A 17,285-nucleotide genomic window follows, 5' to 3' on the forward strand; every position below is an offset into this window, starting at 1 on the left:
CTTGACTTCTAGTTGATCATTTGGAAAAGTGGCAGAAGGTATATTTTTAAGATTAATCATCTGTTGAGCTGCATCCCAATCATCACCAATACTACAGAAGACCTATTGGGACCCGCATAGACCCAAGATTCTCACAGAAATCAGTCAAGTTTGGTGGAGGAAAAATCATGGTTTTAGGTAACATTCAGTATGGGGGTGTGCGGGAGATCTGCAGAGTGGATGGCAACATCATCAGCACGTATTAGGACATTTGTGCTGCCCATTACATTACAAACCACAGGAGAGGGCAAATTCTGCAGCAGGATAGCGCTCCTTCTCATACTTCAGTGTCTATATCAAAGTTTCTGAAAGCAAAGAAGGTCAAGGTGCTCCAGGATTGGCCAGCCCAGTCACCAGATATGAACATTATTGAGCATGCTTGGGGTAAGATTAAGGTGGAGGCATTGAATATGAATCCAAAGAATCTTGATGAACTCTGGAAGTCCTGCAAGAATGCTTTCTTTGCCATTCCAGATGACTTTATTAATAAGTTATTGGAGTCATTGCAGAGATGTATGTATGCAGTCCTCCAAGCTCATGGGAGTCATACACAATATTAATTCTTTTTCCACTGCATCATGACTTTATATTCTATACTGTACATTATTTTTTGTCAGGTGACAAGACTTTTATCTAAGCAAAGTCAGACCTTACTGTCCTAATTAAAGAGTTAAAAATAAGGTAAAATAAGCGTTATCTAGAGGCCTTTGCTTTTTTATATTAGCCACTTCTGATACTAAATATCAACAAAAAGTCAAGCTATTATTTGTTGTTTCTAAAACTTGGATAGACGACAAGACTTTTGCCAGGTAGTGTAGAGAAAACAATATACAGTATAAGCGTGTGTATGAAACTAAAATAATAACAGACGATTTATATAAAAGAAACAAATTTTTTTAAAGTAATTTTTATTTATTTAGCTTAAACTGCCTTGAACATCCATGGTCATGTTTCTGTCCTGTTTTCTTTTCTCTGTTGTATTTCCTCCATTCTTTTTTTTCTGTCATGATGTCAATGACTCACTGCCATTCCTCCACATTTACACCGCCTCCCAACCCCACAATCCCACACTCTACTCCTCCATCTGATTCATACCTTCAATCTGACACTTCTCAACTCACAACAGGGCTTTCACATTCAACCCTGTATGCTTGTGACATCCCTTTATTCTTGGACAAATGCTTCTTTTCAGACTTTTTCTTGGCTGCTCTTTCACATCTATTAATGTTTGGCCTAATGCTCTAAATCCTGACTGGAATTTGACTTGATGTTGGGCTGTTGTTTCAGCGATGTTCTCCTACAGACGTCCCGCCGGGACTCGACTCATCACCTTCCTGCCACACGCGTGTGGAAATTCCACAAAAATAAAATACTATTGTCCCACTGTTGATGTTCCACTGAACGTCAGGACATTTCCCGTCTGGCTCCAAGGGAGATTGACGCCCAACTACTCCTTTCTTTCCTTATTAGATTTCATTTTGCCTTTGTCAAAATTGCCCCATTTAAAGCCTAACATCGGTTTTATGTAAACTCCCAATAGATACAGTCCAAGGCTACATTTACATGGCAATCATGTTGCCAGTAATGCTTTTGAATAAGTTTTATCCACACAACACTTTCAAACAGATCCATGTTTACACACATCCCTGTAGGGAAGGGATGACATTAAAACATAATTATGTGATGAATGCCAGAAAGAAGAAACTATTTAACACATCTTTATATCATGGGAGAAATGTATACAGGAGAAGATGAGAGTTAAAGGATCAGCTACTGGAAATAGGCAATGGAGTACACAATTTAAAAAGTATCATAAAATGGAGATTATGGAAGGACATTTGTGTTCATGGACTGGACCGGAAGAACATACAGTAGTCAACATTTGGTGGATCAAAAAAGTTCATCAATATTGTTCTGTGAAAAGAATAGATGCTGTTCATAGTTTTAGGACAACTTTAAAGGGCCATGAAACCCCCTCGTTTCAGCAGGGTGTTTTCACACCTCTACTTTGGTAAAAGTCAGAAAAGTGGGCGTGTCCAGCTCTGTTTAGGGGGGAGTGTCGGAGGAACTAAAGTGGGAGGGTGTGGGAGTGTCTATTTGGGCACGCGCGAGTTTCAGAGTCAAAATACACAGACAGGAGAAAGTGATGGTGTTTAACCTACATGGACATCTGTAGTCGAATTATTTGCCAAATTATTAAATGGTGGACTTTAACTGCAGTTTGGCTCTTTCATTCAGGGAATTCATTCATGTCCCTCGCGACAAACAAGATATTTGTTTCGAGGATCTGCTCTAAGCGTGTATTTTTCATGCAATGTTTGATACCGCACGGCGAATGAGAGAAAAAAACCCTCCGCATTTCCCGGAAACTTAGATGCACACGGCAGGTAGCGTCAGAAAGCCGCGTGTGTTATTCCGGTCATTAAATGCGGTAAAAACCCTACACGAGGTTAAAGTTTGGTTGTGATGCTAACGTGTTTACACTCGGTGACTCTGTGCAATAGTTAACTTAGTTCGATACGAGCAAACTGAATAAACAAAGAGCACTGGTCGCTCACTTACCAAATCTGTAGAGACAGGACAATCACCAGTAACTAGAGCCGCGTCTTTATTAAGAGGAGACTACAAGTGAATCCAGATCTCAGCGTTTGCAGATGAGAACAGCTCTCAGGTAAACAATAATCCTCCATAGACACGTAAGTTATTGTTGTCGAGCGTCGCGTACACTGTTAATCCACACGTGACTCCAGCTGAGCTCTCACAGAGAGAAAATGAAAACGAAACTTAACGGCAGCAAACTATAAAAGCAACACTTCACGCTTGTTTTGCCAACACAACGTGGCGTCTCTGTCGTGAAAACACTATGACACTAATGAATATTAATGAAGTTGCACAATAGAGCGCGCTGATTGGTTTGAACCAAGCCTTACTCATGCATTAATGTATCACACTGTAAGACGTAATAAGACACACTCTGGCACAGACGCCCAGTCTGCACACTGGAATACAACGCTATTATGTCATGACCGTGACGCAGCTTCAAAAATTCGTTTCAAACCGGAAGTACGAATTTGCTTGAAATAACGCAAAAACAACCTATTTACACTTTTTAGTGAAATATAGGTGTCCTAATAGTGTTTTTAGCAGTGTGGGACACATATACGACTGTCAACAGCTCAAAAAATGTGTTTTGGTGTTTCGTGAACCTTTAAAAGCTTTCGATCCACTTGTTGAACTCGACTTCTGTATATAATTAATGAAAACTAATAATTCATAAAAATTATTCCTTACATTTATATAACGCTTTTCTGGACACTCGAAGCACTTTACAACTTTTTTTGGGGATCTCCTTATTCATCACCAGTGTGCAGCATCAACCTGGATTACACAATGGCAGCCAAACTGCGCCAAACAGAACACCACTCACCAGCTGATTGGTGGAGAGGAGACAGAGTGATGAAGCCATTTATGATATGTAGATGAAGATGCCGAGGTTAACCCCCCTACTCCTACCCTAAGCAAAATAATCTTGTTTTTTCTTTTGACGTAAGATTATTTTGCTTACCCCATTGGCAGATTATTTTGCTTGTTTTAAGGAAAAACTCACTTATTATTGGCATATTATTTCTCAAAACAAGAAAATATGTTTTTCTTGTCTAGAAAATTCTTCTTGATTTAGGAATTTTCAGATATTTGGACTAGAAACAAGACAAAAAATCTAAGCAAGAAAAGCATTTTTTGCAGTGTACGTCTTATTAATTCTACATTTTCTTAATGCCATTCCAAAGCAACCTTAGTTTTTCTGGGTATTTCCAAAGAGGATACTTTAAATAATGTTTTTGAATTGTTTGTGTAATAAAAGTTGGGTCCAAACCAGTATCAAATCTTCAAACTTTTTGTATATTTAGATGATATTTCGATGTCAGATGCTCTTAATGCAATCACCAGTGTCAAAACCGAAGTGGTGTTGATTGAAGTGGCCGGCCATGATTTCTGCTTCGCTCTTTGGAGATTTGATTAAGATTGACTGTGTGTGTATGTGTATGTATGTGTGTGTGTGCTTGTGGAAAGAGTGGGTCAGAGGCCCTGTCCTACAACGGCTCTCTTTGTTTAAAGGAGGTTGACGACATGCGCGTGTGTGTGCGTGTGTTTCTGAGTGCAGTTTTGGGTCTTATTGTCAGGGACAGAATGAGCTCTTTATTAGCTCGGTGGGTGGAGATGCACACATACACACACTAGTGCAACAGTGACACGCGCTAACACACGCAGCATACAAAACATGATGTTTATCTCTGGCTTCTCAATAGAGCTTATGGATGGAGTGGATCCCACTGTCCGTTGACCATCCGCCTAGAGCCACACATGCCCACTCTAGACGCGACAGCACCCCTCAAACGCACACACATACTACATGAGAACTGCCATTGTTAATATCAAGCTAATTATAAGAGCCGTACAGTAGCCAGCTCTAAACCACAACAGGAGTCTACATTTATTATAAAACTATTGAGATCTGGAAAAAAGAGTGTTCAATGTATGACCTGTTTTCCAAATTTCATCCATATGTGCTAATAGAGAGGGTTGATTTATTTATTACTGTGTGAGGAGGTAATAGATAAATGTGTTTTCATTAGGCTTCCTTTATTTAGTTTAGGGATTGAAGTGGAGTTCTTAGAAATGTTCTTCTAGGGTATTTTGTTAAAGTGTGGAGGTAGTTTTTGAGGGTTATTTAACAAAAAAATTCAAAGGATTTTTAGAAAAGATTGGGAGGATTTCAAAGATTTTTTTATGTGTGTGTGAGTGTGTGTGTTTTTTTAAAGAAATTTCTCACAAGATAAGAGTTGGAGATTGTTGGGGATCTTAGAAGTTGTCAGAAATGTATGCCAGTATGTACATAATTCAGGATATTTATGTTTTTTTGGGGGTAGTACCAAAGAGGATACCTTAAATAATGTTTTTAAATTGTTTGTTTAATAAAAGTTGGGTCCAAACCAGTATCAAATCTTCAAACTTTTTGGAGATTTTGATGATATTTTGATGTCAGATGCTCTTAATGCAATCACAAGTGTCATTGCAGAAATTGCAGGCTCCGTGTATTTGACAATTTTTTAAAATAATTGTAAGGATAATTTTAGAAGATATTGAACATTTGTGTAATACTTGTGGATGTGTAAAGATTCATGATTGTTTTTCAAAAGTTTGTAGACTTTTTCAACTTTTTATGTACATGAATTGATTAATGAATGGATGGATAATTCAGTATATTTTCATAAACCTTGCATTGATATTTACACTTAGCACCCGCTTTATTAGGTACACCTTACTAGTACCGAGTTGAACACACTTTTGCCTTCAGAACTGCCTTAAGTGGGTCACACACCAGAAGTGCCGTTTGGCGACGCGCAGCACCATGCATTTCAGAATTCTAAACATAGGTTTCTATCAGGCTACACACATCAGCACCGCAAGTCGGCGGCTACCCACGACGCCCAGCCACGACTCAGGACACTGTTCATATTTCTTCTGCGCCACAGAGCGCTATCTGATTAGTTTTATTTTAAATAGTATGCGAAAGTGCCCGTCTGGTGTGCGATACTTTCAACTGTCATGTGCGTGCCGTGTAGCGGCGCATCTGGTTTAATCCTTCATGGCATAGATTCAATAAGGTACTGGAAATATTCCTTAGAGATTTTGGTCTATATTGATGTGATAGCATCACACAGTTGCTACAGATTTGTCAGCTACACATTCATCATGCAAATCCACCATATCTCAAAAGTGCTCTATTGTATTGAGATCTGGTGACTGTGGAGGACATTTGATTACAGTGAACTTGTTGTCATGTTCAAGAAACCAGTCTGAGATGATTTGTGCTTTATGACATGGTGTGTTACCTGCTGGAAGTATCCATCAGAAGATGAGTACACTGTGGTCATAAAGGAATGAACATGGTCAACAACAATACTCAAGTAGGCTGTGGTGTTGACATGATACTCAGTTGGTACTAATGGGACCAAAGTGTGTCAAGAAAATCTTCCCCACACCATTACACCACCACTAGCAGCCTGAACCGTTGATACAGGGCAGGATGGATCCATGCTTTCATGTTATTGACGCTAAATGTGGCAGCAGAAATCAAGACTCATCAGACCAGGCAAAGTTTTTCCAATCTTCTATTGTCCAATTGTAGCCTCAGTTTCCTGTTCTTAGCTGACAGGAGAGCCACCCGGTGTGGTCTTCTGCTGCTGCAGCCCATCTGCCTCAAGGTTGGACGTGTTGTGTGGTCAGAGATGCTCTTCTGCATTCCTCTTTTGTATCGAGTGGTTATTTGAGTTACTGTTGCCTTTCTATCAGCTCGAACCTGTCTGGCCTTTCTCCTCTGACCTCTGGCATTAACACGACATTTGTGCCCACAGAAATGCTGCTCTGTGAATATTTTCAGACCATTCTCTGTAAACCCTAGAGATGGTTGTGCGTGAACATCCCAGCATATCAGCAGTTTCTGAAATACTCAGCAGTAGAAATAAACAGCAGCAGATTTTCTTGACCATGTCTACATGCCGAAATGCATTGAGTTGCTGAAGTGTGATTGGCTGATTAGAAATGTGCATATTAAAGGTTGTTTTTAGATATTTGTGATGAATGGATAATTCAAGACAGTAAGTAAGTAACTTGTTAGGATTGTTATGTATTGTCCCCCCATACATTTTTGTTGTTCATTGTTTCTTTTTAAGTTGCGTGGAACATTTGGTCCTCACACATCCAGCGCAACAAGTACACATACAACAGGGGGGAAAAACAGCAAAATGCACCTCTTCAGCATCGGTCTAATAATCCTCTTCCTCTCTCTCTTCTTTCTTCATTCCGCGTCTTTTCTAAAGCTGGCTGTTCAGACCCTGATTTGTGAATACCAGGAATCGGCGCAGTGTTTGTTTAGCTCCTATATTCCCGTCAGTCACAGAATATTGACTCTGAGAGCTTTTAATAATCTGCCGTTTAATCCGAGTCCTAACCCAGTGAAATCTGATTGTTTCCTGGAAACCTGCTCAACTGTACCACCTAAAGTCATTTAGTGCCTGCCTGCCTGCTTCTGTTAAAATGTGCTCATTTTGGCTCTGTCCATTGTGCTCCCGCCAGCATGTATATGTGTGTGTGTGTGTGTTTGCAGGTGTGTAAGTGAATGTGGCAGTCAGAAGGAGGGTCACTGGCACTAGATGCAGACGCTCAAAGAATCCTTTCTTGTGCTTTGAAGTCAGTTCAAATGCTCTTTAAAGTGTGTTTGAGGGAGTGGGTGCACGTGTGTATGTGTGTGTGTGTGTGTGTGTGTGTGTGTGTGGTGGGCAGCACTTCTTTTAAATACAGTTATGTTTCAAAGTATAACTTTAAGATATATCAATAAAATTATATTTAACAATTAAACAATAAAATTGTTTATGTTGCGTCAAAAAGACAAAAAGGTTAAGTAAAGCTGCTCTTAACTTGCATAAAGTTGAAGGATAATCAACTTTGTCGCTTCACTCGGCACGCCCACCTGGTCGCTAAAGCCTCCTTTCCACTGCACATGACAAGTGACAGACCGGAAGACATTCATTTCCAATGTAGAGTAGTCCGGTAGCTGCGTGAAGTTCTGTTCATCTCCATATGCGGAAAATTTGTATTGAGCTGCGGATCAGTTGAAATATTTGAACTCCTGCAACTAGACAGTATGCGGCCGGCCGAACGGATGGTATGTATTCCAGTGTTGTACAAGCAGGTTCGTGCGCGCGAGATGAGAAATGCTAGTTTTTTGGTTATTTTTTTAATCAGAAAAAGTCTATATATATAGTCACTCATTCTCCACTGAAATGAACGGTTGCTCGTAGTGTGAATCAGGTTTTACCCTTAAACAATTGAGTTTTACCATATTTTGAATCCATCTTGAGTCTGGCTTAGTCCACTTTTTGCTTAGCTGCAAGTCGCTCGTAGTGTGAATGAGGCTTTAAGAGTCAAGTAAGAATGTCTATTATTTTAAAAATGGAAATAAATGATTGTGATGTTCAACTTGATCTCACGTGGAAACGTAACTATTTTACATTTTGTCAGTTTAATGGCTAGTTTGTATGAATTTGTACAAATTCAGTCGTACGAAATTGTCCAAAAGGAGGCATGGCACCAGGGCTTAATTTATGCCAGAACCTCTGAAACCTGATCTGTCATCTCATTTTACTGATCCCCCTCCTCAACCGACCTCCTTCCCCGTCCGCTGTTCACTTTCACTTTCTTCCGCGACTCCCCAACCCTCTTCACTTTCATCCTCGACAAACCCCCCACCCCCGCTCTTTATTCTGCTTTACACCGCCAAACTACGGTGGCCGGGAAGTGCAAAACAACATTACAAAGTTTGAAACTCTTTAACAAAGCTCGAGACAAATTTACATTTTGAAAAATATTTTTACATATCATCAGACACAATTACATAGGAAAAACTATTTTACAAAGGACGAAACAAATTTACAATTACAGATTCCCTGCGGAAAGCGAATGTACCTCACCCCGGAAGTGACGTAGAATGTACCACACACCGGTAGTGACGCGGGGAAAGTTGTTGTTGTTGTTGCTGGTGAGCGAGGTAAAATCGCGCTATGGAGTACATGGCGTAAACAAAGTTTATGGTGACCGAACATGGACAGCGGTCGAGGGTTGTTTTGCCCGTTTTATGGCAAACACATGAGCAGCTTAATACGGTTTTGCTTTGCGTGTGGTCAGTGTTTAAAGCTTATAAAGGACGCGGACCAGACGGAAACACCAGACATGCTGCATCAATGTGTTCAATATTTTTACGAGATCCACTTGTACGCTGTAATCGTGAACATGATGTCTAGTCACAGTAAACTGAAAGAAGCCTGTGTTATGGTTTAACTGGTGTCCGTGTTAACTGAGGCCCCTTTTCAGATGTGCAAACTATTCACGTTTGCAGATTGGCAGATTCGTCACTTTTTCACAGTAACATGCCCATACCAAATAAAGATTCTTATTACGTGGTGTCAGTGTATCATTGTTGATTTAATATTTGTGTGGCAGAACAGCATAAACCAAAATTAATCTAAAGAAATAATTATAATTGACATGTCATCAACGGGATTCGAACCCAAGTCAAAAGGTTCTTCACGAGTATCAACCGACTTATCCAACTGAGCTACTCCGGTGTACGGGTTGAGATCGGTTTTGGTATCTTATCAGTCAACATGTGCCGTGCTTCAATTGTTTCTATGCACTCTCACGCTGATATTTTCTCAGAATAGCTCTTATATGTTTTATCGCAGTTTGTCGAACCATGATTTTTATAGCTTTAGACATGTGGAAAACTGTCTACAAAGTCACACACGAGCTGGATATTATTGATATTTTCCAGTGTGTGTGTTACATTTCGGTTTACTACCGGTGTGTGGTACATTCTACGTCACTTCCGGGGTGTGGTACATTCCCTTTCCGTAGGGAATCTGTCATTGTAAATTTGTATCGGGATTTGTAAGTGTTTTGCGTCTTGTTAATTTGTTTTCTAAAATGTAAATTTGTTTCGTCCTTTGTAAAATAGTTTTTCCTATGTAATTGTGTCTGATGATAGGTAAAAATGTTTTTCAAAATGTAAATTTGTCTCAAGCTTTGTAAAAGTGTTTCAAACTTTGTAATGTTGTTTTGCACTTCCCGGCCACCGTACCAAACCCCAACCCACCTCCAATCCCCCACTCTCCACTTTTGAGCACGACATCTCTTCATTTTCAGGTAACATGCCAGATCTGTTACAAATTAAGCACTGCGTGGCACCAAACCCCGCCCCTAAACCCAACCATCATTGGGAGGATGTGCAAATCTTACTATATTGTACGAATGAGATCGTATAAATTCATACGAATCCTTTCTAGATCAAAACGTTACGAATTGCCAAGTTACCAAGTTTGTAGAAATGTACAGCTTTTGAAACGCGTGGCTCTGAAAGTGTAGTTTTAGACATGTTTTCAGGCATTTGCAAGGATGTCATTCAGATGTTGCTTTAAATGTTTTCAGATATTGCTGTCATTGTAGCAGTAGTTTGGATGTTTTCAGAGGGTATTTTGTATTGAAGTTACTGACATTGAAAATATATGATAATAATAATAATGTTTTAAGGATATTTGCAGGTTAACGTCAAGTATTAATAATACTTAGGTTATCTAGTTTTACTTAAAAGTGACCAAATTATTCATTACAAAACTTTTTTTTCTTTTAATTTGTGTTTTTACTCTGGTGTTGGGGTCAAGGTTTTTAAAAACCAACATTGTATTTGACATTGTGTATACAAGTTTAATTTCAATGCTTTTTTTAAAATGTATATAAATTCAAGGAAATACATTCTTCATCTTTAAGCGTCATAAATCATAATATCATTGCAGAAATTGACAATTCAACAACCACCCACATACTGTCACACAGAGTATATAATTATACACAGCTTTTCACCATAGAAAATGTTCAGCGGTTCAAGGAGGTTCAACCTCTGCCTTTAAAACCAGCCTCGTGTTATATAGAAAGCGTATGCATTGATGAGATCGTGCGACTTTTTCTAAGAAGCAGTCATCTCTGACAACCCCTGAAATGAGTGTTACTTTTGGCCTGTTGATTGGGCCGGCACAGTTCAGGATGTCATCGTTAGAGGGTCTCTTCATCCGTCATCCGTCATATAAACTCAGGTTACCACCTCCAGCCAAACAGTGCAGAAGTAAGTGGATTGTGTGAGCTGGATGTCTATCCATGCAAACGCTGCTGCTGCTGGTGTATTTGCTAGACATGCTAATCCACAGCTGTCTCAAGTATATTTATATCTCGCCTAGTGTTAGCGTTGAAATCACATGATCGCTAATCACCTGCTTATATATCTGTCATTTAGAGCTGCACAATATATCGTTTCGGTATTGGTATCGCAATGTGTGCATCTGCAAAAATCACATCGCAGGATCTTCGATGTCAAGTATAATGATATAATAGTTGACCAGGAGCCAGTTTGGAACGCATGTCATTTGTAGATTAAAGTCACCGAGAAATCAAAACTAACCATATGATTTTGTTAGCTCACATTGCCAGTTTTGTGGTGAACATTTCATCTGTGCATGTCATAAAAAAAATAAAATAAATAGTTTGCACTTCTAATCTAAAATTAAAATCTGAAAATGCACGTCCTGTTTTATTTAAAAGTTAAATAGTCAGATTACGTATATCTCAGGAGTTGGACATGGCTTACATGTTTAACCACGCCTCTTCACTTTAATTTTTGACAACAAGCAGAAATGGTGAGGAGGAGTCTGTTATGCTGTAATAAATGTCTCCAAACCCTTTTCCTGATCTTTCTGAATGAAATGCCTAACTTACTACATCCAATCAGCTTGCAGTAGAAAAATAAGCCACGCCCACTGTTTTGTTATTTATTATTCTGTTTCTCTAGGAAATGAGTCACTAAACGGTAAAAAAATAACAGTTGCAACTTTCAGTTTATAGGGACTGTTAGTGCAAGGTTGAACCCTTGTGGAATTAAAGTTCATCATTTGCATTTGTTTGTTTTTGTGTGTGTGTGTGTGTGTGTGTGTGTGTGTGTGTGTGTGTGTGTGTGTGTGTGTGTGTGTGTGTGTGTGTGTGTGTGTGTGTGTGTGTGTGTGTGTGACTGTGAACATTTCAAGTGAGCTTAAGGCATCAAGAAACATTTTTAGCTTTCACAAAGATTAATTACATTTAATTTACATAGTGGACACTGCGAAGTGTCATTTTGCATTTGATTTTTCAATATTTATGACCAACTGCCATTTAGACTTCCCAAAAAAATTATAAAGCACAATTTTTATGTCTATAATAATTTATGCACATTCATAACCCTATAAAAATCCCCCCAACCGTTCTGAAATAAGGAATTTTTCACAAATAGAATGATTAAATCCATCTAGTAAAATGCATTTCTTATCCTAATATAAATTTGAAGCATTAGTCCTCCTGTTAAACTGTAATTCTGTTTTTTTTACCCCAAATTCTGTTTAAATGAGAGAAAAATGTTTTCAACATTTGAAAACATAATAGTTTTATTAACTAATTGATAATTACTAATTTAATAGTATTTTAATAGTAATAGAAGATCTTTGCCATGATGACAGTACATACTATTAAACTAGATAGTCTTCAGGATACTAGTATTTAGCTTAAAGTGCAATTTTAAGGCTTTATTAGGTTAACTAGGCAGGTTAGGGTAACTAGGCAAGTCATTATATAACTGTGGTTTGTTCTGTAGACTATTAAAAACTATATTCCTTGCCAATATTGACCTTAAATGTTTTTTTTAAATAAATAATAGATTTTTTTCTGGGCAAAATAAAACAAATAAGACAAAGAAGACAAAATATGTTCAGAAATATTGTGAAAATGTCCTTGATCTATTAAATATCACTTGAGACTTCATAGGGAAAAAAATATATATTCCACAAGGTTAATATTTTTGCCCTCAACTGTATATTGCTGAAAAAGTAAGTTAGGGTGCTTTTACACTAGCACTTTTGGTCCGCACAAGGGTTCGTTTGACGTCAAAGTATGGTACGTTCAGCTAGTGTGAACGTGTCTTCTGAACCCGGGTGCGCACCCCAAACTGTACCTGAATCCGCCAGAAAGAGTTACCTAGCAACAACCGTACAGACAACAGCAGCTCGATGACGCAAGTAAGGAAAAAAGACAGTGTGAACACAAACCAGCCGAGAAGGTGGCCAGGGGCAACAATCGAACTTGGGTATGGGCCAGGCAATTGAACCAAGTGTGAAAGCTCCCTAAGTAATGTGTATTTCTATTGGCATTTATTGTGTATGACCAGACACCCAAAGCACTTTACAATCATGAGGGGGGGAGGGGGTCTCTCCACACCTTCACCAGTTTGCAGCATCCACTTGGATAATGTGACTGCAGGCACAGGACCACACACCAGCTAATGGTGAAGAGAAAAGACAGTGATAGAGCCAAGTCGGTGGATGGGGATGATTGAGAGGTCATGATGGGTAAGGGCCAATGGAGGGAATTTGGCCAGGACATCGGAGTTACACCCCTACTTTTTGACGAGAAGTGCCATGTAATTTTTAATGACCACAGAGAGTCAGGACCTCAGTTTGTCATCTCATCCGAAAGACGGGGCTCTCAGAAAGTATACAGTGTCCGCTTCACTATACTGGGGCATTAGGACTTACACAGACCACAGGTTGAGCGTCCCCTGCTGGCCTCTTTAACACCACTTCCAAAAATGAAATATTGAAATGCCATTTTAGTCAATATTGTGTAGCCCTACTGTCTTTGCTTATAGTTGTAAAATTTAGCGTATGAAAAGAGGACACACTTTTGGTTGGGTGATGATGGGACAATAAAAATCTGCTTGTCTAAACTTGAGTGAGGAAAAAAAAACACATTAAATAATTGAAACACTCCTCACATGTCTTCATCTGACCATAGTTGTGTCTGTCTCAGCTTAATCTCTATAGGCGAGACTACCTGAACACAGACAAGTACAATGCAAGTAAATATATCCTCTGTGCATTCAAAAAGCTCAATGTCAGCGTCTTCCTTGAAACATGCCGTTCACAGATTGTGGCTCAAAGGTTATTAGGTTCAAGATGAATCGCTGTCACAGGGATTTACACACATACATGTGCAGGTCTGCAAGAAAGATGCGATGTTATTGAAGTTATATAAATGGATGGAGGGTTGTGAGGAAAGGAGAGATGTTATGTAAAGAGCTAGGGGAGGACAAAGGTTAATATATAGATAGGAGGAGAGAGAGAGAGAGAGAGAATGGGATTATATAATGGGATTAAGGAAGGAGAATTTATCAGTGGGTTATAGTGTTACATAAACTGGAACTAGAGTGACCAGAGCTGTCCTAACAATACCCCCCATCACTCAAATGTATGCATAAGGATAAACAAGCTCTATAAATAAGCACACATCGCAATGTTTCTTTCCTTCCTTTCTGCCTGATGAACTGGGATTAAGCAGATTAATTTGGAATGTCGTATGTATACTGCACTCAAGATTATTCTATATAAACATGTTTTATATAAATACATACATACATACATACATACATACATACATACATAAACACGGTTCCCCATTTTATTTTTTCTGAGCCAAAAAAGGCACTTATATTTTATCTAAGATTTATTAAAAAATAATTATTTTGTGTTACAATAGTTTTTCTAAGGCAAGGCAAGGCAAGTTTATTTATATAGCACATTTCATACACAGTGGCAATTTAAAGTGCTTTACATAAACAAGAATAAAAGAAACAAGTAAAATAAAAATAAAATCAAATAATAAAAATTAGAAAAAATATAAATAATAGTGCAATCTGTCGGACACAGCACAGTGCTCATTCAGTAAAGGCACAGCTAAACAGATGTGTTTTCAGTCTTGGTTTGAATGTGCCTAATGTTTATATACCAAAATATAGTGTCAAGACTGGCGTCATTTTATGATATCAAAAAACTATTTAAGGACCACAATGCAGGCCCATTTTAAAATGATATGTTATCAGCCACTATCCTTTAAACCACTAGATTATTTAAAAGAATTGAATTTTATATTATCACATTTTCTTTTAAATGTTTTAATAAGTTGTGGTTGCTGAGGTGGCATTATTAGTAGTTGTGGTGGTGGTAGTAGTAGTAGCAGCTTTTGTAGTAGCATTAAGCTGGAATTATACTTTCGCCTGGTTGCGTATCACTCACCTCGCAAAACGGACAAGGCTTTTATACTTGCCGCGTTCGCCCTTGTGATATTCTTTAAAACAACAGAGGGTGGTCAAAAGAAACCCATCGTGAAATCAGACGGATAAATAGAGAATTAGGAAGTTTCTGGAACTACTTTATATCATAATATCGTTAATTTTTTTTAACTAATTATTTTATATAGTTTTTATATATTATTTTAACAATTAAAAGCATTTTTCTAACCATTCAAGATTTTTTTAAATCAAACTTTGGTGCATCACTTGCTTTTGTTCATATCTCGGACAGCTTTACCTTTTAAAGTTTATTAAAATATTACTGACAAGAGAACATGAGTTGCTCTACAAATATATTTTTATTATGGCAAGAATGAAAGCAAAAAAAAAAAAAAGTTTTATTTAGAAAAAGATTCTTTTTTAGATTTAGCCCGCTCCACAAATATATAAATCAGTGTTAAAGCTATGACTGGTGGAAAAACATTTTCTTAATTTGTAATTAATGACAACAGAACATGTGTTGCTCTACAAATATATGTTTTATTATTGCTAAAATAAAAGCAAAAAAGCACACTTACGAAAAAATACAGTTTCTGTCCTCTACTTATGCTAAAAAGGCAATGATGATCCAACGTGATTTCACCAATAAAGCCTAGAAAAACCGGGCATCAGTATATTGTAAACCGATGGGTTTAAATATTCCTTTCCAGTTATCAAAAATAATTCTGTGTCTTCATTTTAGTTTTGTAACTATTAAATTGTTTTAAATTCAAAATTAAACAAAATACATCAGTGTAAAACCTATGACTGGTGCGAAAACATATTCTGTGATTGTGTACCTGGTCTCCACTTTTCCTATGGCCTCTTTTGGTTTTAATAAACTTATCCTTCAGGTTTTTCCCAAACCGTTTAACAAAAACGTTCTCCTTTCTCACAGCTGTTGCAATTTCCACACAAGAATTATTGATCATCTGGTAATCTCTCTGATCACGGGTCGTAAAGATGTGTGTCCAGTCCCACTGTTTCAGACAAAATCTCTTCAGAGTGTTTCATAATCAACTTAAATCAGTTGTGGCGCCGCGCACACTGTTCGCTCGAGTTTCAAAAAATGCCCTACGCACTGCCAGCTGAAATCATGGCACACGCACCCCAAGCGAACATCCGCAAACTGCGCGATGACGTCACATTTGCCGCGCGCACCCAATCGTACAAGCGTACGCATCGAGTATAAACCAGGCTTTAGTAATTGCTGTAGTAGCAGTTGATGTAGTACTTGCTATAGTTATCATTATTAATATTGTTGTTGTCATTGTTATTATTACTGTTGGCCTTTTCATTGTCATTATATCTATTAATACATTACTATCATTGTCACTCTTTCCATTTGTTATTTGCAGCATTTATTGATATGTGTGACCTATAATATTTTTTTTACTATTATGCATTTTATGTGTGTATATATATATATATATAAAAAAAATTTAAATATACACTCTAACCCACAGGAGTCAAACTCGGTTCCAAAAGGGCCGCAGCTCTGCACAGTTTAGTTCCAACCCTAATTAAACACACCTGATCAAACTAATTGAGTCCTTCAGGATTGTTTGAAACCTACAGGTAAGTGTGTTGGAGCAGGGTTGGAACTAAACTGTGCAGGGCTTCGGCCCTCCAGAAATTGAGTTTGACACCTCTGCTCTAACCTGTCAACCCAGTTACCTTTATATGCGCGCACCTGATCATCTGCTCCTCGTTGTTTTGTTTTTTTGTTGATTTATTTTGTTTTCTTCCATTTGTATGTGATCCCAATTTGTGGACCTTGGGTATAATATCACAATTAAAAATGTTTTAATGCGTGCAGATTAGAATAAGTTTCATTTTTACATAAATACATCTGTTATATTTCCAGTACTGGGTTGCAGCTGGAAGGGCATCTGCTGTGTAAAACATGTGCTGGATAAGTTGACGGTTCGTTCCGCTGTGACAACCCCTGATTAATAAATGGACTAAGATAAATGATAGGATATATCTGTTATACTGAATGCTGATGAAACATTATTTCAACCATACTTAGACATTTTATTTTCAAACAAATTATTTTAAACATTCAAGTAGACATTTTTACGTTCCATTTATTTTGTTTTGTGTGTATGAAATAACTTGTGGAAAATAATTTGATGTGGACACCAAAGTGGGATGTTTACAGAATCTTAAATGTTTCTCATTTATTTTTACATCACAACCTTTATTTTTCGGTAAGATTTAATTTTTAGTGTGGGCTGATGTGTTCTGTTTTTTGTGTGCGCAGGTATTATTACAACAAGAGAATTCTACATAAAACTAAAGGAAAACGCTTCACCTACAAGTTCAACTTCAACAAGCTGGTCCTGGTCAACTACCCTTTCATTGACATGGGCTCTACAGGTACAAATAGAGCACCCACATATCACACATTTATGTAGATCGTAAAACAAAGCTCGACTAATACCTGCTC

At 37.9% G+C, this 17,285-nt stretch overlaps 1 protein-coding gene across 8 annotated transcripts in view; it reads left to right on the forward strand.

Annotated features, from left to right (window-relative positions):
- Window positions 1-17,285, forward strand: part of erfl3 (Ets2 repressor factor like 3) — a 112,380-nt gene that overhangs the window by 86,911 nt on the left and 8,184 nt on the right. For all 8 annotated transcript variants that reach the window (XR_012392022.1, XR_012392024.1, XR_012392025.1 and 5 more), the window contains exon 3: window positions 17,100-17,215. Coding sequence is in view for 2 of the 8 variants with exons in the window: in XM_073925883.1 (XP_073781984.1) it covers window positions 17,100-17,215 (116 nt within the window). In the remaining 6 variants the exon portion in view is untranslated. The remainder of the gene's footprint in view (window positions 1-17,099; window positions 17,216-17,285) is intronic.

Source organism: Danio rerio, chromosome 16 (genome assembly GCF_049306965.1).
Source record: "Danio rerio strain Tuebingen ecotype United States chromosome 16, GRCz12tu, whole genome shotgun sequence".
In the NCBI taxonomy this organism is placed as follows: Eukaryota; Metazoa; Chordata; class Actinopteri; order Cypriniformes; family Danionidae; genus Danio; species Danio rerio.